General features: G+C 37.6%; 2 protein-coding genes across 2 annotated transcripts in view; both read right to left on the bottom strand.

Moving 5' to 3' along the window:
• Window positions 1–4,840, bottom strand: part of MCCC2 (methylcrotonyl-CoA carboxylase subunit 2) — a 36,429-nt gene extending 31,589 nt beyond the window's left edge. Inside the window, exons 1-2 of the mRNA XM_066339882.1 lie at window positions 4,686–4,840; window positions 1,335–1,401 (exon numbers count right to left, since the gene is read on the bottom strand). Of these exons, the coding sequence (XP_066195979.1) occupies window positions 1,335–1,401; window positions 4,686–4,817 (199 nt within the window). The 5' untranslated portion in view covers window positions 4,818–4,840. The remainder of the gene's footprint in view (window positions 1–1,334; window positions 1,402–4,685) is intronic.
• A 573-nt stretch (window positions 4,841–5,413) lies between these two features.
• The window catches only part of BDP1 (B double prime 1, subunit of RNA polymerase III transcription initiation factor IIIB), a 57,612-nt gene continuing 39,309 nt past the window's right edge, over window positions 5,414–23,716 (bottom strand). Inside the window, exons 28-43 of the mRNA XM_066339731.1 lie at window positions 23,176–23,292; window positions 22,905–23,067; window positions 20,773–20,889; window positions 20,490–20,526; window positions 20,001–20,084; window positions 19,178–19,409; window positions 18,069–18,226; window positions 17,259–17,400; window positions 16,498–16,684; window positions 15,167–15,227; window positions 13,482–13,671; window positions 11,813–12,020; window positions 10,884–10,926; window positions 9,715–9,985; window positions 8,205–8,439; window positions 5,414–7,846 (exon numbers count right to left, since the gene is read on the bottom strand). Of these exons, the coding sequence (XP_066195828.1) occupies window positions 7,718–7,846; window positions 8,205–8,439; window positions 9,715–9,985; window positions 10,884–10,926; window positions 11,813–12,020; window positions 13,482–13,671; window positions 15,167–15,227; window positions 16,498–16,684; window positions 17,259–17,400; window positions 18,069–18,226; window positions 19,178–19,409; window positions 20,001–20,084; window positions 20,490–20,526; window positions 20,773–20,889; window positions 22,905–23,067; window positions 23,176–23,292 (2,374 nt within the window). The 3' untranslated portion in view covers window positions 5,414–7,717. The remainder of the gene's footprint in view (window positions 7,847–8,204; window positions 8,440–9,714; window positions 9,986–10,883; window positions 10,927–11,812; window positions 12,021–13,481; window positions 13,672–15,166; window positions 15,228–16,497; window positions 16,685–17,258; window positions 17,401–18,068; window positions 18,227–19,177; window positions 19,410–20,000; window positions 20,085–20,489; window positions 20,527–20,772; window positions 20,890–22,904; window positions 23,068–23,175; window positions 23,293–23,716) is intronic.

Raw genomic sequence — 23,716 nt, 5'->3', positions numbered from 1 at the left:
ATAAGAAACAGTGTAAAAAATGACAAAAGCACTATTATGATAGTCACAAAAGGGGCAGAATTAAAGCTACATGCTCAGCCTCTAGCAGCATAATAAGCATTTATTAAATGTTTTCATTTTGTTGTCTCCATTAATTCTAGTCAACTGCAATTCATCCAGATAGCCTTACAAGTAAAAAAGACGAAACAAAGATTTCAATCTTTTAAACTACTACAGACCTGCTTTCTCTTTGCCAGCACAACTACAGCTAGGAATTTGGAAAAGATCAACCAATAAAAGAAGGACAAAGGAGAATCCCCATCTGTTACTGGATGCATGGGGAAATATGGTGACAGAGGATGAGGAAAAGGCACAGGCACTTAATACTTCCTTTGATTCAGTCTTTAAATGGATACCAGCCCACTGAGCTGGAAGACAGGAGCAAGGATCAACACAGAGCAAATTGAAGCCCCCTTAATCCAATGGCAACTGGCTAGTGACCTGCTACACTACTTATACACACATAGGTTTATGGGGGCAGATGTGATCCACCCAAGGGCAGTGAGGGAGCTGGTGGAAGAGCTCAGAGAGGCATTTTCCATCATTTACCATCAGGCCTGACTAACCATGGTGACTGGTAGCTAGCCAGCGTGACACCCATCCACAGGAAGGGCTGGAGAGACAATCCAGGGAACTACAGACCTGTCAGCCTGACAGTGGTACCAGGGAAGGCCATGGAGCAGATCATGTTGAGTGCCATTATGCAGTACATACAGGACAACCAGGGGATCAGGCCCAGCCAGCAAAGCTTGGGAAAGGCAGGTCCTGCTTGACCAACCTGACCTCCTCCTATAACAGGATGACCTGCTTAGAGGGGAGAAAGGCTGTGGATGTCGTCTCTGTAAACTTTGCCAAAGCCTTTGATGCTTTGCCATAGCATATGATGCTGCCATAGCGTTCTCCTGGAGAAACTGGCTGTTCATGGCTTGGATTGGTGCATTCTTTGCTGGGAAAAAGGCCCTGTCTGGACAGCTGGGCCCAGAGAGTGGATGGAGGTGGCTGGAGTCACGTCCAGCTCATGGGTGGTCACTAGTGGGGTACCCCAGGGCTTAGTTTTGGGGCCAGTACTGTTCAATAAGTTTAACAACAATATGGACAGATGATTGAGGGCACCCTCCGTAAGCTCACAGACAACAGCAAGCTGGAAGGGGGTGTTGCTCTGCTGGAGGACAGGAAGGCTCTGCAGAGGGATCTGGCCAGGCTGGATCAATGGGCCAAGGCAAACTCTTTGAGGTTCAACAAGGCCAAGTGCCAGGTTATTACTCTAAAATGTTTTCATAGACTATCATACTTACCTAACCTGATTTTTTCTGCTTGTTCTTGTAGTTCAGTTACCAGTGCTTTCATTCTTTCATAGTTCTCCTAAGTGGAGAACAAAACAGAATTAATTCTAAATTCAACCAAGGGTGACTATATAGTTTTTAATAAACAAAAATAGGAAGTACAAGACTGATTTTTCTTCCAAATCTATTTTTACCTTATTAAATACTGTCTCTGTATTGTCACTAAAGTAGTAAAATTTCTACCTATGCTTCTCTCAAGTATCCCAAAGCATTTAACAAAAACGCTTTACAAAAAGTCTTACTGTGTTATGATAGCAAAAGACTAGTTCTGAATTTAATAAACCAAGATAGAACTAGTCACTACAGAGTTGAGAACTGTTTCTGAGATTTTGTTTATTTTCGGCATAAATTTGTTTGCATTTTAAATTAACTTCTAAAAAACGCAGATTCAAATTAAGTGCTCTCATGACTTATATCAAAGGATGAATGACCTAGGTCAAACAGATTTTGGTAAACACTTTTTAGATTCTTGTTGTTTAGGCTGAACAAATAGATAAAACAAAAGTTGGTTTTGTTTTGTCCTGGTTTGGTTAGTGGTTTTTTTTTTTTTTTTTTTAAAGCTGGTGTTCTTGCCATTATACCTCTCGAAAAACAAAAACTCATGTTCTGTATATGAGTGAATCAATACAGAGGTCGCCACTTCTATCAGAATTATCAAAAACTCTGTGTGCACATTACAGCAGGTTGGAGTTTTTTTGCAAATTCTTAGCAATTTAAAGGTATTAGTCAGGCTTAATTTGTTGGGGTTTTTTTGCAACACATTAAGAACTTTACTACCTTTTTGAAAAGTGCAACTGCAATAAAAGAACATGCCGCACAAAAAGATCTTATTGCCTTGTCTAATTCTCATTTATATGACGTTAGAGTCTACTTTGACAGAAAAAATCCAGCTGGCAACTCTATGGTCATATATACCTGAACACTCAGACTTAATGTTTCCCCTGAGAAGAAGCTGCAAAAATTGCTGTTGAGTTTGTTCACTTAGGCACTGAAAGGCAAAGAAGCAAAGTAGAAATAAAATAAAAACATGTACAGATTCAGCTCACATTTGAAGTGCTTTGGCTGTATGGTGACTTTCAAAAGAACATATTTTTCTGCCTTCGTAATTGCTAGAAATAAATTAAAAATACTCTGTTGAAAGGTAAAAACGTATCTTGTAATTCCGTATTTTTTACAGTCTGCAGTTGCCACAACACTCAGTATTACTCTGCATCAGTGTTCATCTTGTCCGGCTGGGTCATTTTGCACCTTTACACATCAAAAATTTTCCCTGTTTCTCCTTGTTCAGTCAGTCTGTTTTCTCTAAACACATTCACCTTTTGCACATGATATTGTGCTTAAAAACTCACCTTTAACATAGGAAAAAAAAAAAAAGGCAGACGATATTAACAGGAACAGTAATCAAATCACAATCCTAGGATTTTTCATTCTGATTCACTGTAGCTAGTTTAACTACTCTACATGAAAAAAACTGTGAAAGGACTTTTTAGATAAACTATAAAAATACTGCACAGAAACATCTGAATTGCTTAAACTCTCTTAACTTCTGTCATGGTCTTTCATGCCTTAAAACAGAATAGAAGACTGTTATACTTCACCAAAGAGAAGAAAAGATGTTTTAAATAATTCTGAATGCACACCGAAAAGCCTACTCAGAAATAAATGTACTAGTTCTACCATGTATTTGTGGGTTCTTCATTACTGTCATTAAATAACGAAGAAAAAGGCCAGTGAACTGGCATCAAGTTCTTTCTGGAAACTGGTCCTTGCACCAGCAAGTTGTGTAAAATTCTGCTGTTACTATGAGAATTTTTACAAATTTTAATGCAAAACCAAGAGGCAAACCCTACAGACTAATCCTACAGTTACTTAAGCACAAGCTACTTGAATTACTGCTACATCATGTAGCAGTCTACATAAAGTGGATGTAAGAGCTAGTCTTTGGAATCTTTAAAGATACTTTCTTTCATTTTCCAGAATTTAGATCCACTCACTTTTAAATTACCTGTTTGCCTGAGAGACAGTTAAAAGATTTTCATCATGAAGGCCAGCCTGCCTAGTTGAATTAGTTGAATTCACAGCGAGAAAAGTAGACATTGACTAAAGAAGGCAAGACCTTGATCACGTATCATAATGTCTCCTTGTGTTTGCAGTTATTCCTTGTATTATTCATTTTTTTCAGATGGTTAAGTGCCTCACAGCAGGGACTTCAGCTCCTTGTGTTTGTAAAGGAATGCATACCCTTAACAGCGTCCCACAAATTATTTCTACCAAATACTAACACTAACAGCTATTTTACCAAGCCTTGCTTTTCTTTTCAGGTTGAGATGTGTCCAGACGTAACTGTGAGTCTGGGGACAGCTTAGATGAGTGGACACCTTCATTAAAATTAAAATGAAAATGTTTTGGCACACAAAATATGAATGTGTACACGTATATACACACACTTCACATACACAAGCTTTGTATGTATATAAATATACACACACACATATAAGGACAAATACTGAGATTACACAGAAGCTTCAGTCACTTAATTTCTGTCCCAAATTTAGTTTCTGCAAAACAAAGACAGACCCAAACACAAAACCAATGGACCTATCTCAGTACGAATACACGTTGTTGATCCACATACTGTTTTATATTTTATGTGAACAAATAAGAAAACACTGCCCTTCTATCAGCCTTGATTCCTACCTAAAGCCATGTTTTTCTCAGCCTGACTGTAAACACGATTTTTGAATACGATGACGCTAATAATGCCCCACTAAAATTAAATCTACTTATACTAGATGAAACTACTGCTCTCTCTTCGTAAAGACAACTGGAATTACACCTAACTCTCCTGCTCAAAAGATCATATTTTTTGGAGCCAAGCCCATGACTCTATACAGATATTCCACCTGTTTTCAACTGGGGAATCAATTTGCAAACACAAGCTCCATCTTCCACTGTCTACAAACCCCGCCTCCACCTCACTAGCACGGTATCGATCAGCCTGAAATGCAGCAAGAGCTGGCATCACGATTTAAAAGTGCAAAACTGTGCATCCTGAGGCAGACGACTGCTCGAAGCGGCGCGGTCTGCGCGGGTGCCCTGCGGCCTCAGCCCGCACACACGGCCAGCCCCGGGCGCCCGGGGAGGGCAGCCGCTGGGCGGCGCTGTCCCCGCCGCTCCGCGGGGCGGGGCCGGGCCCGTGCGCGGGCACGCGCTCGCCACGGCCATGGTGCCCCGCGGCTCCGGCGCCTCCACGGCGCCGCTGCGCCCCGCCCCGCCCGCGCCCCGCCGCCGCCGCCGCCCTACCTGGTAGAGCGCGGAGCCCGCGTCGGGGCGCGACCCCACGGCCGCCACCGCCTCGCCGCGGTACTCGCGGGCGAGCAGCGGGCGCAGCAGGCCTAGGCAGCGGCCCGGGAGCCGCGGGGCGCCCAGCAGCATTGCTGGGCTGGCGAGGGCCGGGCCGAGCCGAGCCGAACGAGCCGAGCCGAGCCGAACGAGGTCCCAGGCCGCCGCCGCCGCCACTCCCCCCGGCGCAGCCAATGGGCACAGTGGGGCCGGGCTCGGCCGCGGAGTCCTTTCCCCGGCCCCCGGACAAGCTAATGCTGTGCAGCACGCTTTGGAAGAATTGTGTTGGGACGCCTCACTTTTCACGGAAGATGACGTGCTTGTAAAGCCTAGGAAAGCCCTTGCCCTTCTTAAAAACGTGTCATAGGGTTATAGGGACAGATCTTTTTAAAACCCAAACGATCTTTGGTCGAGTTTCTCCCTTGCTATTCTTCCGCATTCCAGATGTACTTTCAAAGGCCCTTGTCTTTAGAGAAAGGTAACATTGCCAAGTCTGTTACCACGTAAATTAAGCTCTATTCTAAAACAAAAGCAGGGAACAACGACAACGCCCCTGTTACCAGCAGGTCTGTGCGCACCACAGTGGTGCAGCCGAAAATTCAGCCTTTCATTTAGTTCACACTTGTTAGCTTCCTGTACTTATAAGTATTTAAAAACTGCAAGTGATATTTAAGAAATAGAAACACAGGTAAAAGAAAATAATTTATTCACAAAATTTACATACAGAATAGGACTATTTTCTTTGACACAGAAAGCTTATATGTGATGATACAGGGTGTCAGACAGCTCTAAGCAAAGCAGTTTTATGCCACGTCTGTAAAAATGCTACCCATACATATTAGGATTTCAATTATATTTTCTTACCTCCTTCATCATTATAAAACTTCCACACACAAAACAGAACACAAAATTGTCTTTTTTTCTATTCAAATTGAATTTGTTCTTTAAAAATCCTCTAACAAAGTGCATGTAATTTGCTGCAAGGAAAGAGAAAGCATAGCCCCAATTAACAAGCAGATAAGGCACCATAAATCTTAGTAATGAAGTAGCTGATTTTTCCCCCTTGTAACATGAATGCAAACTTAAATGTAAGCAAATAATTGTAGAATGATTATCCCCTCAAAACTTACTCAGAAGGTACTCACAGCAATTATTTCATAGCCACTCCCCAAGAATCTATTTTTAGAGTGCTCTATGAGTGCAAGTGATATAAACATGGCACACACATCAGAAAGTAAACACTTGCATACTTAATATCTACAAGATATACAATAGAGTTACATGTATACATTAATCTCTTTCATAATGTTTACAGTAAAACAATATTTAGATAAACATTTCAAGTTAAACAGATTAGGCAAAGCACAAGATACCATCTGAACAGAAACTCTTGTAGGTGTTTTAGAGTGTTTTTGGGGGGGGTGAGGTGGGTTGATCAGATGCTTTCAAGTACGTTACTCTACACTGGGACAACTAGTCCCTTTTCCATCACCTCAAGGAATACACTGCTGCTAGTGACATTTCACTGGCAAAGACCAACTAACATACCAATTTGCAGTAACAGTAGCTTTTTTTCTGTATTTCTCCTCTCTGACAAAATTTTAAAGGTTCCTTCAGAAGCCTTGCCAATAACTTCTGAAAAGAAAAACATTCTCAAGCTTCATCAACTATTTCATCAACTACTTATTTATATTATTTACCTGCCAGTAAAGGATTACTCAGTCCAAACCTGATGATAGCTTTACTGAGAGCATTATCAATACCATTTAAACATCAGTTTCACCTTCATAGTAAACTGTTCTGTAAAAGTACCTGCAAGTACTAGGTAATGGGAAAAATTTTAAGACTACTCAACTCATGCAAGGAGGAGTTTCAGACTAAATATTGAATCTTTCCGTGACCACCTGAATTTGAGAGTGCATAAACGTAATTACCTCATCAAGACAAACTTCTTGATGAGGTAGGTAAAAAACTTAGACTAAAATCTAAAGCTACATCAGAATTTTATAGCAAGTTACAGTACAAACAGACATGCAATATGAGAAAACCCTTTTAATTCAACTGCTTCAAAGCAGCAAATCTTCGCAAGTGACATTGTATAATCATGGTTTAAATCCAATCTCTTTGTGCTGCTTTGCACAAGGGAAACCAAGGAAGTCAGCAAATATACAAACAACTACATGAAAAAAACAAAGAAAAAAATTGTATCTATAGCTTTGTTTTCCAATTTAGAAGAAAATTAGCATTTATACCAGGAAGGAAACATTAGTCTCTTCCTTCAAGTGACAAAAAAGTTGCAAACATTAATCTTGTTTTATCATCTTTTAGTAAATTGTGTCTTTAAGTTTTCAACACATTTTTAAGGAACCAATCCTACTGGGCTTTTCAGGTTAGGAACTTTTAAAATTATGTGGTTAAAAAACTCTTACAAAAATATGTAATTTGGAGATTCTAATAAAAATACCTACGATGCTTGATATATGTATGTATGTGTGTATTTACTACATCACTACTGGTATTTGCATTCTGATCTTCAGATATTACATTATACCCAAAAGGTTAATTCCTCCTTCTAATGTAACATACTTCACAAAAAGAAGTAAAGAACTTGAATAGTCAGTACCAAAAAGCTTTAGCATTAAAATGGAAAAGGAAACTTGATACAAGATTAAACATTATTTCATTGCACTTTTCTGTAGGATAGTCATGCACTCACTGTCAGTGTCTAAAATGGAGAAACCATAAACCAGCAGTCAGTAGTCTGGTCCAATGACATCACTGTAGTGGTTTAGACTATGTCAGCATTTTGAAAGTGCCTGGGGTTGCTTCAGAAAGAATCCATTTCATCTTCACAGCATTAATTAATGAGAGTACTGTTATTCCTAGCTGACAGTAAGTGTGGCATAATGGGTATCAGAACAAATTGGAACTTATAAAATATTCTTTTCTTGTCGCAGTATATTCTGATCCTAGGTTTTTATACAATCCATTTGCTATTCTGAATCACCTACTTCCATAAAGATGTCACTGAAAAAGTACTCAGAAATTTTGGTGGGCTCTCTTTCCTTCTCTTGATCTTTAGCACAGAAAGGTGGCTTCTCAGATGAGGTCTTACTTGGAACCTGATAAAACAAGAAAAGGTTGCTCTTAACAGTCTTCATCAGTGTGTATGTATAAATATATTTACATATATATGCACATGAGCTTTTTGTAGGGGTATTTTATTTACGTAGGAAGTTTTGACCAAAGGAAAAAAAAAAGTTTGCTGAAAATGAGAAATAAATAGATATCCATGCAGAGAAAAATCATCTTAGTTCCCTTACAGGTTTCCTACACATGTACATATCAGAAATTGTCAACCAGAGCAGATACTGCTCTCCAAATATGCATGCTACACATCCACCTACCCACTCCAGAAACAACTAATTCTCTGTCCTTCCCATCCCAGAAATGCATGGGTCTTCAAAAGTAAAGTCATACCATAACTGCAGCATCAGCAGCTACATGTTCATGTTCCACAGATGATGAAGTAGAGGGAAAGGAACAAGATTCCCTGTCATCCTTGGTGGATGGAGTGGGTTTCTTTAGACTTCGTTTTGGAGTCACAATTCGAGGCTTTTGGATCTTCCCTCTATTCCCTTTGGTGTCTTCTGCAGATTCAGAATTACTTTTTTTGCAAATTAAAGATAAAAATCCCAATGGTTTTCGTCCACCCCTGTTCAAAACAAATATAGTCAGGATGTCATAGGATTGCTCCATAAAGAAAGATGTAAATAGCATTGCAGGAGTCCAACCCATTACGTAGGGAACAAACACACCTACAGGACATATGAAAATTCTAAGGGGGAAAAAAAAAGTCATTCTGAGAAAGGCTTTTGTATTACTGAATATTTTGATACAAAAGTTTTTTTGAACAGTCACAGAGATTATTGACAATTTTTAACCTTGAGAACAGGAACCTATTAGTTGCTGCTAATCCACAGCCCATAACAACCTACTAGATTTTCAGAGAGCTTTCAAGGACTTTCCTTCTTTCCAAGAAGGATGGAGACACACTCCTGAAGAACAAACTGAAAATTCTGAGCAGCCTTCATGTAATCAATGGAAAACCTAATGCCCAAGGACGGCATAGCAGACTACATGCTGCAGGGTTTCAGCCAACTTACAGCAAACCCAGAGCTTATGGAAGTCACAGCACTGAGGGAGGTACACAAAACATTAACTTTTCATATTGTTAAGAGTTTAAGAATCAGAAAGTAAACTTTAAGGCAAGGATTCTGATGTTAATGCATCACTATCCAATTGCTGTGGATGTCCCAAGTATAAATAGCCAGTACTGGTACTCACACAGGCATAATGAAAAAGTAACATATTAGAAGACATATTAGAAGAGGGCAGTGGAGTATTACAATCAAAATATTTGAGCACAGATACAAAAGAGAGAAGGAACTCAAAATATTTAACTGAACAGTACACACAGTACAGATCAAGTCAATAGATAGGTAAGAGAAACACCCTCTGAGCTGCCAAGATTGAAACTCCTCTTCCTTGGGGAAATGACTTAAGGTAGTCCTAAAAATTTAGTGTGCTCAGTACTGTACCCATAACAGATCTTACTGGGAGGACAAACACCAAAATAAATGGATGAGTATATATCTCATAACATGAGACTTACCTATGGAAAACAAAAAATTATCCTAAGTTCCTATCACAGCAAATGGATGTCTGCCTGGCAAGAGGCATCTATCACATCTAAACAGACACATGAATTCATCAATAATGCCCTCCAGTTGATCTAATCATTTAATGAGTAAAATAATGTAAATTTCGAAGCAGAGAGTTTGATCCTTTCTGATTTGCAGGAGAATATAGACACTGTAACTCTTAACCATGCAGGTCATGAACAAGGGTACTGAAAAGATGTCAACATAGAAACACGATCTTTTTTTACAGAACAAGCTGACAGAATGTTATTGCAATTATTGCACACCTGAGTAATGGAGTTTTTGAAGATGATTCTGGGTTTCCAGTATGTTCCAACTGTGCAGATTCATACACATTCTCCTGCTTTTCTTGTCCACTTATTTCTGCTTTTCTGTTAGAGGTTAATCTAGACATAACCTCCTCTTCCTTTTCGGATGCTGGATTCTCATGTGGTGGTTTCTCTAAGTTCTCCAAAGTCTCAAGCTGGCTTCTCTCAGCCAATTGTGAGACAGACTCAGACACCAATACAGAAGTAAGTACCTCCTTTGCTGAAGACTCTGTTTTTTGAAAAGGATTCCCAGTAAAAGGAGTTGAGAGTCAAAGACGTCAGTGATAACACAAGAGCAAAAAATGCATGACATTAAAACGGCTTCCACCATTACAACAGAATGGCTGAATTTTTGTTTAGTTTCATTTGTCCATTCATTTTCATAATTCACCACTGCTATGAATGAAAAGTTCATGGTCGGTCTACTTTTAAAACTTGTAAGATATACAGATGTCATGGGGAAAAGCTGGCAGAAGTGTGGTTTTAAATTTTACAGCACACTTTTCCTCCTCTCATCCTTTACAGCACACCACAGAACTCAGTCTAGTTACCTAGCTGTTTAAGCTTCTACAACTTCCCTTAGAAGTATTTTTTGGGGCAAAAATTATAGTTCACCAAGCCCTTCACAGGCTCAGATTAATGCAGATGGCATTGTTAGCAGTTTTGCTTTTTCTGTTTCTTCAGAGGCAGATTAAGCTTCTAAATAATTACATACTTTTTTAGTAAAAATAACAAAACAAAATAAAACCAAACTATTTTGGGATAGTGTGGTTAAAATGCCAGTTAATACTTTTGGTTATTGTGCTCTTTGACAGATAGAAGTATTTGCTTAAGAGAAGATAACATGTTTAGTCAAAAAACTCTCTCAAATTTCACCAATAAACTAGTTACAGCAATGCTTTTAGAACCATTATTAAATTAACAACATTTATGTAATTTAAACTAGGCATACCTAGTTTATAGCAGAAATCATGGAATGGTGTTATTACTGTATTACCAGGAAAATTTGTTTCTGCTTTTGTATTAGATGGCCTCAGACCAAACTATTTAGCATGACAACCAGTATTAAGTTGTGATGTGTTTACATTCATTGTACTACTTTGGTTTACAAGATTAAGTATACATACCAGAAGTTACCACTGGGACATCTGTGGATTTAATTGAATAACCCTGTATTTAAAAAAGAAAAAAATAAGTTTTTTCATTGCTCTCAATAAAGAAGAGACAATGAAGTTGATAAACTCCTATCACACATGCACAGTTCTAAGAGCAGGACTGATACAGAAGACAGTTCAGAATCATTCATAACTTAACTAATTTCCTGAGCAGGCTTTTCAAGGTGTTCTTACGACAAATTACTCAAGAACAGTTTATTGAGATAAGAGATCAAAGAAGGAAAAAGATTGTTATCCATCCCTTCCTAGAGAAACTCTGAATCGTGCGGGGAATTACCACCCATTCCTACACCAAGATACACTATACAATCTTAGCCCACTTTCAAAGATCAATGGTAGTTGCTTGGTCATATTGCAGAAAAGCACAGAGGAAGCTGAAAAGATGGTGGCTTATATTCACTGGCAGCTTGCTCTTTTAAACTAGTACCCGCTCTGCTAAGAATCAATAAAACATATCTATCTAACAGCTTCTTGATGTAACAGATACAATGAAGATTCAAAACATCATTCAGTGAATCTAGACAACCTGTCAGTCATCTAGCATGCCTCCAGACTTTTTTCTTCTGCAATGCCATTGTCATAAAGGCAATGCAGAATGAACCAAGTAGGACATACTACCAGTCTGTCTACTAGGAAGTCTAATTAAAAAAACCTGAGAGCCTACACATTCTCAAAAACCTCAATAATAAGTAAACTAATTCCCAAAACCTGTTGCAGATTTCAAAATTAAAAAATCCATAGGTGTTGGTTTTCCTTTTAAGTTGTATAGGCAGTACATAATTAAGCAAGTGACACCATTAAAAAACAAAGATAATTAAAATGCACTGTTACGTGTTATGCATGTATGCCGTGCATGAAAATTCACCAAATTATGATCTCACCTCGTTAATGGTTTTCAGGTTATCTTCCACTGCAACAGGAGTTTTCTTGGAAAGAGGAAAATCATTCTCTTCAAGCACAGCAGCCAACCGTTTTTGAGCTGTCTGAAACTTTGGAACAGAGTCTACTGCACTCTCTAGTTGTTTCATTTCCATACTCCTGTTTAAGGCTGCAGCAACTTCACCAGCTGCAGTTGTCAGGGATCCAATACTGTTCATATATATATATATACACAAAGTCATTATTGTGACAGTGCAATAGGCCAAAATTTACTTTGTATAACGTTTCTGTATGGCATTTACACATGAATCTATTGTAATGAATAGATACTCTTTCTTGCTTAATGTCAATATTAACTTCAAATCTACCATTTACTACCAAGAAACAATTTGTTGTGCTAGCTAGAGTTAGTTTTTCTAGTCATATTGAATCTAGTTTAGGTGTTCTATTTGAACTCCACTTAGTCTTCTCATACAATGCAAAAATATGGCAACTTATTAACTGGCCTAGAAAGCGCTAAAATACAGTATTATTTGTCTGCACAGTTGAACCCCCACACGCTGTATGATCTCAAATTCATACAGACATTTATAAGACATACAGAGAAGCAGCAGAGACTAGGAAAATATGGTAAAGCAGTACAGGAACAGCAAGACAGAATATGATAAAGCAGTACAGGAACAGCAAGACAGAACATGTACTCTAACTCTGCCTGACAGCAATTCTATTTATTAGCAGTAGTTCCACAGAAATTAGAATTCTTACAATGTGTAGCCAACATTCACTCAAAGATCTATCATTTTAATAAAAGAATTATATTAGCGTCTGATATTGCAGGGCAAGATTCTCCACAATTATGTGGAATTGCACCACATCCCTACTTATGGTCTGATCACTTACATTAGTGTAATATTAGAATTTGCAGGTTTTTTACTACTTTGCAACAATTCCATTTTTCATGCCTTTTTCCTTTGGTTATTTTTTTTCTCCCAAACTGACTAACAGATTTATTTCAACTGTAATGCTGATACAAAAATTTTGTTACACTGCATTCAGAGGTGCTCTTTGTGACAGAAATTCAAACCCTTTTGGATTGCAGTAGACAAACCAGCTATTGTTCTTTGGAGTAATTAATTAGCTTTTGTTTTAATCTTGTCTGCCTTTTGAGCAGAACAAATTCAAGAGAATAATATAAGAATTTACACCTACTGTTTATCATGTTTTCCAAGAATACCTGCAACATGAAAAATCTGGAAGAGCAATTAATAAACAGCTATTCTACAAAACTGCTAAAGTACTGTAAAAATGCAAACGTGCTTAGATTTTTTTCATTTCAATTGCTTTGCATTTGAAGTAAGTATCCATAAGGCAAAATAAGGCTCAAGCTAGACAAATGACTTCTGCTAAAAAGGAAGACTTACTCTAAAGGGTAAATTAGAATTAAGGTGACATTGAAACCCCAGGTAACTAAAACACTCAATTTGAAACACCTATAGAATCTTCCTCAAATTGGATTAGAGCCCTTTTTACCTTCTAATCTCTAACCAATTTGTCAAAATTACTTTTTCTTGCATTTCTTCTTTTAAGAAGTTCTAATCTGTACTGCACATTCAGAGAACAATCCAGGTACACAAAGAATGTTCCACTTCGATAAAAAATAAAGCCATTTACCTCTCCACTTCAGTCACAGTTGTTTCACTTGCATTTACTGAGCTGATAAGTATTGGGGCTGGTAGTACTGGTTCTGAAGTTTGTTCCACCACAGCAGATGCATCAAACGCTTTTGAGTCAGCTGGGATTTCCACCAATGTTAAAATGAATGTCTGTTCTTCCTCTGGACATCTATGATCATCATTCACTACTACATTGTTTTCAGGGAAATAAATAACAAAAGACTATTAATCAAATATGAAATTATGATGATCTCTTCATGTCCTCCCTACCTGGAGTACTGAAATTTTAGGCACTCATTTCTCCATGGAAAAAGGCATTGGGCATATTCTTGAGACAATAAACTTCCTGTCTTTTCAGATGAGATACACATCATCATCTCCTAGGCGCTTATTCACTGATTACCATTCAGAATGAGGAATATTAAAAATGCCTAGTAATGATGATTTTAAATGGGTGTTCTAGCATTAAAGAGCAATTTTCAGTTTAATTAAACTTATGTCATGGTAGTCAAATGGCCCTCTGTCTTTAATTGCAACTCTCATGTATTAAGAGTTACTTCTTTAAATGGCAGATGTCTGCTGTTTTGAAGGTAAGCACAGGATTTTCCCCCTCACTGCCAATTAGGATTTGGGAAGCATAGTCCTGAATTTAATTGACGAAAAATATAGATAATTTAATCAACAAACAGACATTAATAGATAACTGCCAGTTGCCATCTGTTAGAATTTAAGGAACAAACATTTGTAAGGTTTTCAAAAGATGGAAAACAACAATGGTACTGAATTATTTAAGACAGCTGTCAATGATGTAAAGCTTTTATTCCAACCTCAATTTGCCTGGATTCTTCACCTTGCAATAATAGAGCATAGCAACAGATGTCTAAGAAGAAGTATGAGCCTAATCTTTTGCACAAGATCATGAGTTACAGGTTTGGACTGCAGTTTCCATGTAAAGTAAGTATTCTGGGCTTCCGTTGCTGTGACTATCCCATATGTTTGACAAGCAGTGGTTCCAAACCAACCATTTCAATTTTTTCTAGGGAAGAGCAGACACCACCTTCATAACTTTCATCGCACCTGATCAGATAGGCATTAATCTCTTGACTCAGTACAGCTAAAGAAGGAAGATTGATTGTCTTAGACTTCTCTCCTTCTTCCCCTCCTGCTCCACACTTGCATACAGTACAGCCCTCCTACTCACACAACTCTGACAACAGCATTCACTTGGTAACATCATGAGCAACTATAGCTCACTAAACCAGTGAAAAACTACACAGCTTCTCTCCCTCTGTGGCATTCAGTTTTTGATGGGTGAGTCAGAGGTGCATAAAGGGCTCTAAAAACTGCTATACCTGTCACAAGGTAAGCAGCAGGAGCTCACAACAGGGCAAAGAGAACAAGTTTCCTATCCACTGATATTTAAACTTAATGAAGGGCTATTCAAATAGTTCCCAAGTCTAACTTCTGTTAATGAAATGCAATGAAGACAATAAAGAGGCTAGGGAGGGGAATGTCAGTATGCTATGGATCATCATTTGTGTTAGTGGAATAGATTGATTAATCATGTCAATGAAAATTTTGTTTTCTTCTAAATCGAAAATTTAGGGTTTCAATTCAGCTTTTAGTAATTGCAAGATACACAAATGTGGGCTTTTGCCAACTTTGAATATTAGCACATTATACCTGAAGTTTCTTCTGTGCTGCTTATGCAATCTTGTTGAGCATCCTGATTACAAGCTTCATACTAGAAACAACACAGTTGAAATAAAACAACTTAATAAATCTGGGAAATTACTCTAGGAAACAGGAAGAAACAAAGCATGTCAAATGCTGAAGAGCCAAAAAATCCAATCACATCATCATTATTTCATTTGTCAGTTTTCACTTCTAGCTATTCTAGGCTGAAAAGTATTAGCCTAACAAGGACAAGAAACACTGGGGAAATATAAAATTTATATGCAGCTTGTTGTCTGTATTGATGGTTCACCAAAAGAAATTTATACTTCCTACAGCACAACTCTGTCAGAGATGACTCACACAATAAATTGTTCAGTGGCACTAAGAAAGCAAATACCTACAACCCTTAACAAACCACTGAGTGCCAAAGAAAAACACCAAGCTCTACAGTTCATCTATCCCTTCCCTTCTACAGCTTGTCCCTTTGCTAAAACCAGGAATAATCTACTGCAAGCTGCCTTTTCTCATACTCTCTGCCAGGCCTGTAAGAGCAACATCATTCTTGCATGTAGTCCTAATATGCAATCAGCCTTGACACAGCAACCTGCTGCACTCAGGAAACAAGCTTCTATGCATCAGCTGTTCCACTGTAACAGCATGCTCACTGACTTAAAACACACTAAAACCCCTGAGGGAACTGAAAATAAACCTTTCTCTTATGAAGAAATAAGGTAACTCTCATTTATGCTAGAACACAGACACACAAACCACTGCAAAGAAATGGATGCGAAAGACATCTTGTTTGTCCGTGACAACATACATGCTAATATAAATTATATAGATATATGTAAATTTATGCAAAATATATATCATATAATATGCATGCAAAGCTCTTAATTGTTTTTTTAATAAATGAGAAAGAGCATAACAAAGGATGTAGTTTGCTTTAAACAAAACAAATGGAAGTGACAATGACAAAGTTACTCCATTCAAGCAGTAACATTTAAACTTCATTTTAATATAAACAAACAAAACACTAAGAGGTCACACTGAATGAATACACGAATTCTCAGTAACTTCTTCCATCAAGACTTCTTAAATATTTCTCACAATTTTGCTAATGTGTATCACTTATTACTTAAATGTTCTAAACAGGGTTTGCAAAGATTAAGTTTGTCTGAAATATTGTTTGGATTTGTTCTTGCAAAAAAGCAAGTTTCATTTACCAGCTGAAGTACCAGGTCTTTAGAACTGGTGGGTACTTTTGCACTGAAAACTTCTTTCTTTACAGAATTTCAAAATCTGGGCACCTCTGTAATTAAGTTCTTGTTCTTTACCTGAGTAAAGTTGACTGTACCTATATGGCGCTCAAGAGGATAAGGACTTTGCTCAGACAGTTCATCCACAGAGCTTGGATTTGGGCAGTCTTCTAGTCCAAGGTGTGATTTTTCAGGGTTTGGTGATGCACTTAGATGTCTTAAATCTCCTGAATTTCCACAAACATCTCTGATCTGCTTTTCTGTTCTGCAAGGTATATATCTAGTTAATTTGAAACCAAATGAAGATGTCCTGTGCAAACCCTAAATTCCATGTTACAATGTATTCAATATAAACAGTATGTAATTATAGGGAAACAAAAGCACACCTTTAAAAAACTACATTGTTGTACTAAACAAGTATGCATAATCTTTGAACAAATCTACATGAAGAATTTCAGGGAAAGGCCTCTGTAACTCTATTAATGGAGACATTTCTACTGAAAATACAACCACACAGGAAGCCTTATAAGCTCATTAACATTTCTAAATGAATCAACTCCTTAGCATTTCCTTGCAGTGTCATGAAAGACAGTTAAGCAGCAAAGTAATTACTGAGTTATGAAATAGCAAACAAAAGTTAATGTTCTATCTCCAAAGGCTGTAGCACGATATGCAAGGGAGGAAAACCTCAAGTCTAAACTGTACACTATCTGTATAAACATACACAGTATCTGTGAGCGCACTGTTTCTATTGCAGTTGCATACTACACCTGAACTTCAGCTGCATATTTTAAGATACAGTAGGAATAAAGTCAGTATTAAACGATGAGTCTTCCTACCTCTCCGTTTTTTCTACTTGGTTGGTAAGTTCCATACTTCCAGTTGCAAAGTCATGAAGAACTGAAGAATCATCTGCAGCTGGTCTGACTGGTTGCAGATCCACCTTCTGCATTTCTGCATTATCACTCAGAGTTGTAGGATCTTAGTTTTATCAGAATAAAAATTAAAATAATGTCTTTTCAGTCTGTGGGTGTATATACATATTTGTATTACTTTTACATATGATCTTGTACGTATTAAAGTTTTGTAGTATGTTTATATAGACAATATATAGACATATATATGTGCGCACATATATGTTTATATAGACATGAATGTGTGCACGTATACTTGTGTCTTATATAAATAAGGCACATACACGTTATCTCATCTTGTCTTCCCTATTTTGCCAGTGGTATGAAGACAATTAAGAGTTTGAAGACTACCTTTTCTGCACTGCTTTAAGAATAGAAAACCAGTTCTTTCTATCTCTTCTTCTATTTTTAATGGAAGGAAAAGACAGTAATACTAGAAAAAAACACCTTGTATTAGACTGTATTTCTGTATTTGACAGTCCAGTAATTTAAGTGCTTTCCAGGTAATTTAATACTTGCACAAGAAAACTGCTATTCAAATTTCATTTATTTTTATACTGACATGAATACTTATGATAAAAGTATATCACAAATGGGTACCCTATGTTACAATGGTGATGTATCATCTGTGAACATGAACAGAAAGTGAAGACTTTCAGCTTTGTTTGATTTCAGTAATAGATATGAATCTACTGAATAACCATTTTAGAGCCGTAGGATAAGAAACAGGCTTACCAGTTTGAATTTGGTCTCGTTGTTCCACAAAAAAATTCGATTTAAGTATCTCCTGCATTAAGTTTTCATTGGACCTTGATACTCCAGAGGCTGGCTTAGGCTCCAGTTGTCTGCCTCCTGTGAGTCTCATACTGTTCACCACAGGCAGAGAGCTACCACTTCAAATAAAAGGAAAAATATCTTCAATAGAGTCCTTGATTTTTGATAGTTAGTGAAGAAAAGATATGACAGATACAGGATAGATTAGACAATGAAGACCTGAAATGCAGGCTGCAACTGGCAGAGAAGACAAAAAACTATCTGGGAGGATAAAAAACCATAAAAATCATCAGACAGGTATACTGTAACCTAGGTGTGTTTCTAATGTAAAGGAATTAAAAAAAAATTGAAATGTTTAAATAACAGAGAATATCTAATACACATGATATGGTAGTAAGTCCTGGTTTAATAATGTAATTTAACTGGATGCAAAATAAATTATCTTGGATTATGATTTTTCAGAGAGTATAATCTCATTGTTTGTTCAAGCAATCAACAAGTTAAAAAGTCTTTCAAGTAATACATGACCACCAGCAGATGTTTCTCTGGAAAAGTGTCCCATTAAGCTGTCTTTCACAATTAAGCTGTAATTCACAAATGCAAATAATCGATCACTAAACACCATAATGATGGAAGATCAACTGTTTCTTGCCATGCCTTTGCTCTAAATCTTTGATCTACACTGCACAGCAGCAGTGACACGTAAGCAATTTGCCTTGGTCTGATTAACTGTAGAGAACTTTACAAAAAAGAGCTTGATAATTAACAGTGATCCAGTATATCATTAGTTAGCTTTTTTTTTCTTTCTTCTCCCTTCTCCAGGTAAACCTTATTTCTTGAGAGAAAAATGAGTTGTAGATACCCAAAATTACATACAAACACTTAATGAAAGTAATACGAAAGAGATGAGAGGAGTTTTTGCAGATTACCTACTAAATGAGGTAAACTGAGAAACCTTAACAAAAACAAGACTGCTTGCAAATCAATAAAAATGCCAGAAAAAAAATCTAGCAAATGTAAGCAGTGCCAGAGGGTCTCTCTCACTAATGAAAATGAAGTAGAAATTTCACCTGGTGTCAGGAGCATCCATCTCTGAATATTCTCCTACATCTGTTCTTGTGCCAGTGATTTGATGCTCTACACTGATGTTGCTTCCATTTTCAGAAGGCAGCAATTCCTTGATAGAAGCGTGTGAAGCAAGCAAATACTGACTAGAAGTTCTACATTCTTTGAAGTAGGTGTGAATTGAATGGCTATCAGCTGTGTCCAAGTCATCTTGAGCAGGTGACATATGTGTCTGTTCTGGTTATAGCAATAAACAGAATGGGAAAACTTCATTTCAAACACTCAGGTTTAGCATGTATATAGAGCTGTACCACTTCAAATCCCAGATAAATACAATCCTAAGAGAACACTTTTTGTAGGAAGAACACGAAAACTAGCATTCAGCTAATGAAAGCAGATAATAAATGCTACACAAAATCTATAAAAAACCCAGATAATTTCAGGTTGTCGCTAATTAGGATGAGAGGGCTATGCTTCTCATTAAAGGCCTGAAAAAAATCACTGAAAGCTACAGTCATTTAAGCTTGATCCCTTTCTTTCATCCAGTTTATGTGTCCAGATCAATTCAAACAGACGCCTCCTAAAAGAGATCACAGAAACAACTTTCTAGCAGTGATACAGCATTCACTAGGGTGACTGCCTCTTTCCAGCCAAACTGCATTGCTTGGACTCACTATGTGTTACCATGCAACAGAACTAAAACCATAAATCTTGACTTCCTGCTATGCAGCAGCATGTGGAAGAGCTTTGCAGCCACTGCTCCATCCCTCCTTAGGTGGACCCAGAAAGCACAAGAGCAAGGCTTTGTCCCATTAAATCAGATCATACCTTCAGTGCTTGTTTTTAACTGAAAATTTGGATCACCCATTGCAAGTAAAGTCATAGCAGCTTCAGTGCTTCCATCGTTAATTCCTGTGAAGTTGTTTACACATATTAGAAGTCACAAGCACATTAACCAGAAATCCACTTACCCATATTCAAAAAGTATTTGATACTACCAACAATACAGTGAAGTATGTATTTTTTAAATTTACCTTATTTATGGATCAAAATGCTTGTAGACAAGCAGTCATTCTCATCTACCAAGTTCAAACTACTGTTAAAACACTGAGCAGGAACATGACTGTCTTTAATGGTGTCCTGCATACAGGTGGCAGGTGTTGGCAGCAGGGGCCTGCCCTGGACACACCCAGCTCCAGGTGACCCAGCACAACATAGCTGAGCCTGTCAGCCAATATGGTATCACCTTTGGAAGCATATTTTAAGAAATGGGGAAATGTATATATCGGTAGCAGAATATACAGGTTTCATATCTACCTTTGTCCACATCTGGATTCTCATGTATGGCTGCTTCCTTAAATACAAAGAAAAACAGTATCAAAGTTCTATATAAAATTACTCCATAATTTTTATTTAATGCTTACACGTAAATTCTGTGCCCACAAGTTACCCCAGTTTTAAGTCTAACAATATTTACTAACATAGTGTACCTCACATCTGTGTGGAGCAGGTAGCAGTCTAATAAACTACAGTTACAGTCACACATGGCAACAAGAGACAGCTGAAATAGCTTCATATGACCAACAAAAGACATTCTTACAGCTGCTGAAGTGCTTACTTTTTCTTCCCTCTGTACTACTGGTTGGACAGAAGCACAAGAAAGACTTTCAGCATCAACAGCCACCTGCACATCTGGGATATCCACAGGTATTTCAAGCTGTAGAAGTAATTTTACAGGTATTTTAGTTCATCAGATACAAAAGAAAACCTGTGAAGTGCAATTTTTTATAAACCTCATATATTTAACAGATGTTCAAAATGTAGAGGGATCTTCATGAAAATCCTACATTCTGATTTGAGAAGCAGTGGTATCAACAGACAGAAGCACAGGCACTGCGACCTGTAGCTAAGTGAAAGCATGAGACAACCAAACGCCTTGTTTCTAGTCATTCATTTCTCCACCAAACTAAGTTATCCGGCTGAGATCTTATATATTGACTTTTTACTTCAAAGTCTTCAGGATGGAAAAACGGTTCAGACTTATTTCCAAAGCATGATAGGGAATAGACATGGGGACGTAGAAACACACCCACTCACCATTCTACCTATTTTTTTATCTTCTTCAGTACTGTATTTTCACTGAGAACTTCAGACATTTGTCATTTTCAGAAATGAAGACTTAAAATTTGACAGAAATTTTATGGTATTTCCAGGGAAGTTCTCACGGAAAACACTGCTCAATCTGGGCTGCTCTCAAAGGCTTGCACTTTACAGACTTTCAACTCAGCTATTTAAATTTTACAACAGCTGGGTCCTCAGGTATCTAAGCACATCCCTCACTAGTACTCATTTCTCCAAAGTATTAAACTAGGCAACTTGATTGTAATCCCTACACATAATATATATTCCACATCATTGAAATCAGGGATTCAGCAAAAGTTTCCATGCAGCAACTTTGCCACCCATTATTGTTCTAGAGATCTCCTCTGTTTTGACTGAGTTTTAAATTTTTCTCCTGTTTCACCTGGAGAAAGAAACAGTGTGATTAATTCAGGAGACAATAAAAAATGGATTTCAATGGGCAAAGAGAGGAAGAGTACTAGCAGTAGTAGTAAGCAAAAAAGCAATAGAAAGCAAAAAGCACTGAAGTAAATGGAAAGTAGTGATGACAGGGAAAAAAACAGAAAAATGTCTTGTACTGGATAGTATAAAACCTTGGCCTGACACAAATGGTATGAAACAAAGGGTGAAGATTGTACTAGGCATGGCTGGGATGAAGTTAATTTTCTTCATGCCAGCCTACATAGTGCTGTCTCCTGGATTTATAACTAGAACAGTGTGGGTAACACACCAGTGTTTTTGCTATTCCTGCACAATGTCAAAGCCTTTTTTCTATTCTTTTGCCCAGCAAGGAGGACTGGAGTAAGCAAAACATCAGGAGAGCAAACAGCTAGGACAGCTGACCCAAACTGATCAAAGGGAAATTCTGTATCATATGATGACACGTTCAGCAATAAAAGCTCACGGAAAGGAGGGAGAAGAGAAGACTATTTGTGATTAGAGCATTTTTCTTCCTCTTAGTTACTCTTACATAGACTGAGACCCTGATTTCCAGGAAGTAACCTGACAATGGCAAGCAAAAAACAAATTCCTTATTTTGCTTGTCATTTACACACAGATTTGCCTCAATGTATGTAACTGTCTTTATATTAATAGAGAAATCAAATCTTCTTGCCCTCTTTCTAATTTCTCCTTGTCCCAAAGGAAAAGGGAGTGAGCAAGCACATGTGTCTGTCTGTCTGCTGTTCAGATCAGCCTACATGAGAGTTAAAAGATTCTTGGCAAAGGGGATGTGAAATACAGAAACGTTTTCCTCACACCCTCATTTCCTAACATTCACATATGAAACTGAAGTGCTCCATTTGATCCATCTTAAGCCTCAAAACACATGGATGTGCATCGAGTCTGAGCCTATATTCAATCCCAATAAGCAAACTGGTGAATATGCTGCAGACCTATATAGAGTTTGTAAACATAATTACATAACTGGATCTTAGGCTGACACAGTATTAAGTTCAAAACGAAGTGTATGTGCCAAGTAACATTCCTACTTGAATACCATTCTTAACTTGAACTCAGATAAAACCCAAACACTCAGAGATACAATTAAAATAAAATATTTTTAAAACAATCAGAACAAAATTGCATATGCAGAACCCAGCTACACAATACCTCCTCCATGGTTTCCTGTATCTGCACAGGAATTGGTTTTGGAGATCGAAGACCTATAGGAACGAACACTGGAGCCTTGTTTACTTCTTCTGATGCAAAGCATTCTTCTTCATCATCAAGCTCAAAGTCATCTGGCTCCTCCTCTTCCTCCTCTTGAGAAGCCCTTAGGGTGACAAAAGTTATCTTTGAACTTTTGGGCTCGTTCCCAGATTTTCTTCTCTGTATAGTTTTCAAACTTTTGTCTCTGGTAACTCTGAGTTTAGCTTCTTGCCTTTGACTCCCCTTCTCACTGCAATCAGTCTCACATTCAGAGGCAGAAGTAGCAGGTTTTGGCTCCAACACATGTTCTGGCAGTGCTGTCTGCTTTGATGATCTCCTGAATTGCCTTCTAAAGTACAGAACAAAACCAATGAAATCCAAGACTTTCCAAAGAGAGAGATACTACAAATCAAAATAAACTCAATTTAAAAGAAAAAGTTATCATTGTGACCAACAATGCAAACTATTTATTTAATTGTGACAAATAAGCATTTAATCAGAAATTTAATTTATTCCTGTGTATTAAGGTATTGACTACAAATGTGTATTAAGCAGTTTCAGAATGCTAGAAATCTTCACAATTAAACTTGCAAGATACACAATTATTTGATTAGAAAAGTATGAAGTCTTTTAATTTTGAGGGATCTGGAAGTCACATACTTTGTAAGCCATGGGAACACTTCAGTTGTATTTTGCTAAAGCTACACTAAAAGCCCCAAACTATGATACTTAATCAATCAGAATACTGTTTATAAACTGAAGGTGTTGGATGA

This window comes from Sylvia atricapilla, chromosome Z (assembly GCF_009819655.1).
Source record: "Sylvia atricapilla isolate bSylAtr1 chromosome Z, bSylAtr1.pri, whole genome shotgun sequence".
NCBI lineage: Eukaryota > Metazoa > Chordata > Aves > Passeriformes > Sylviidae > Sylvia > Sylvia atricapilla.
This window is presented reverse-complemented; position numbering and strand designations above follow the sequence as displayed.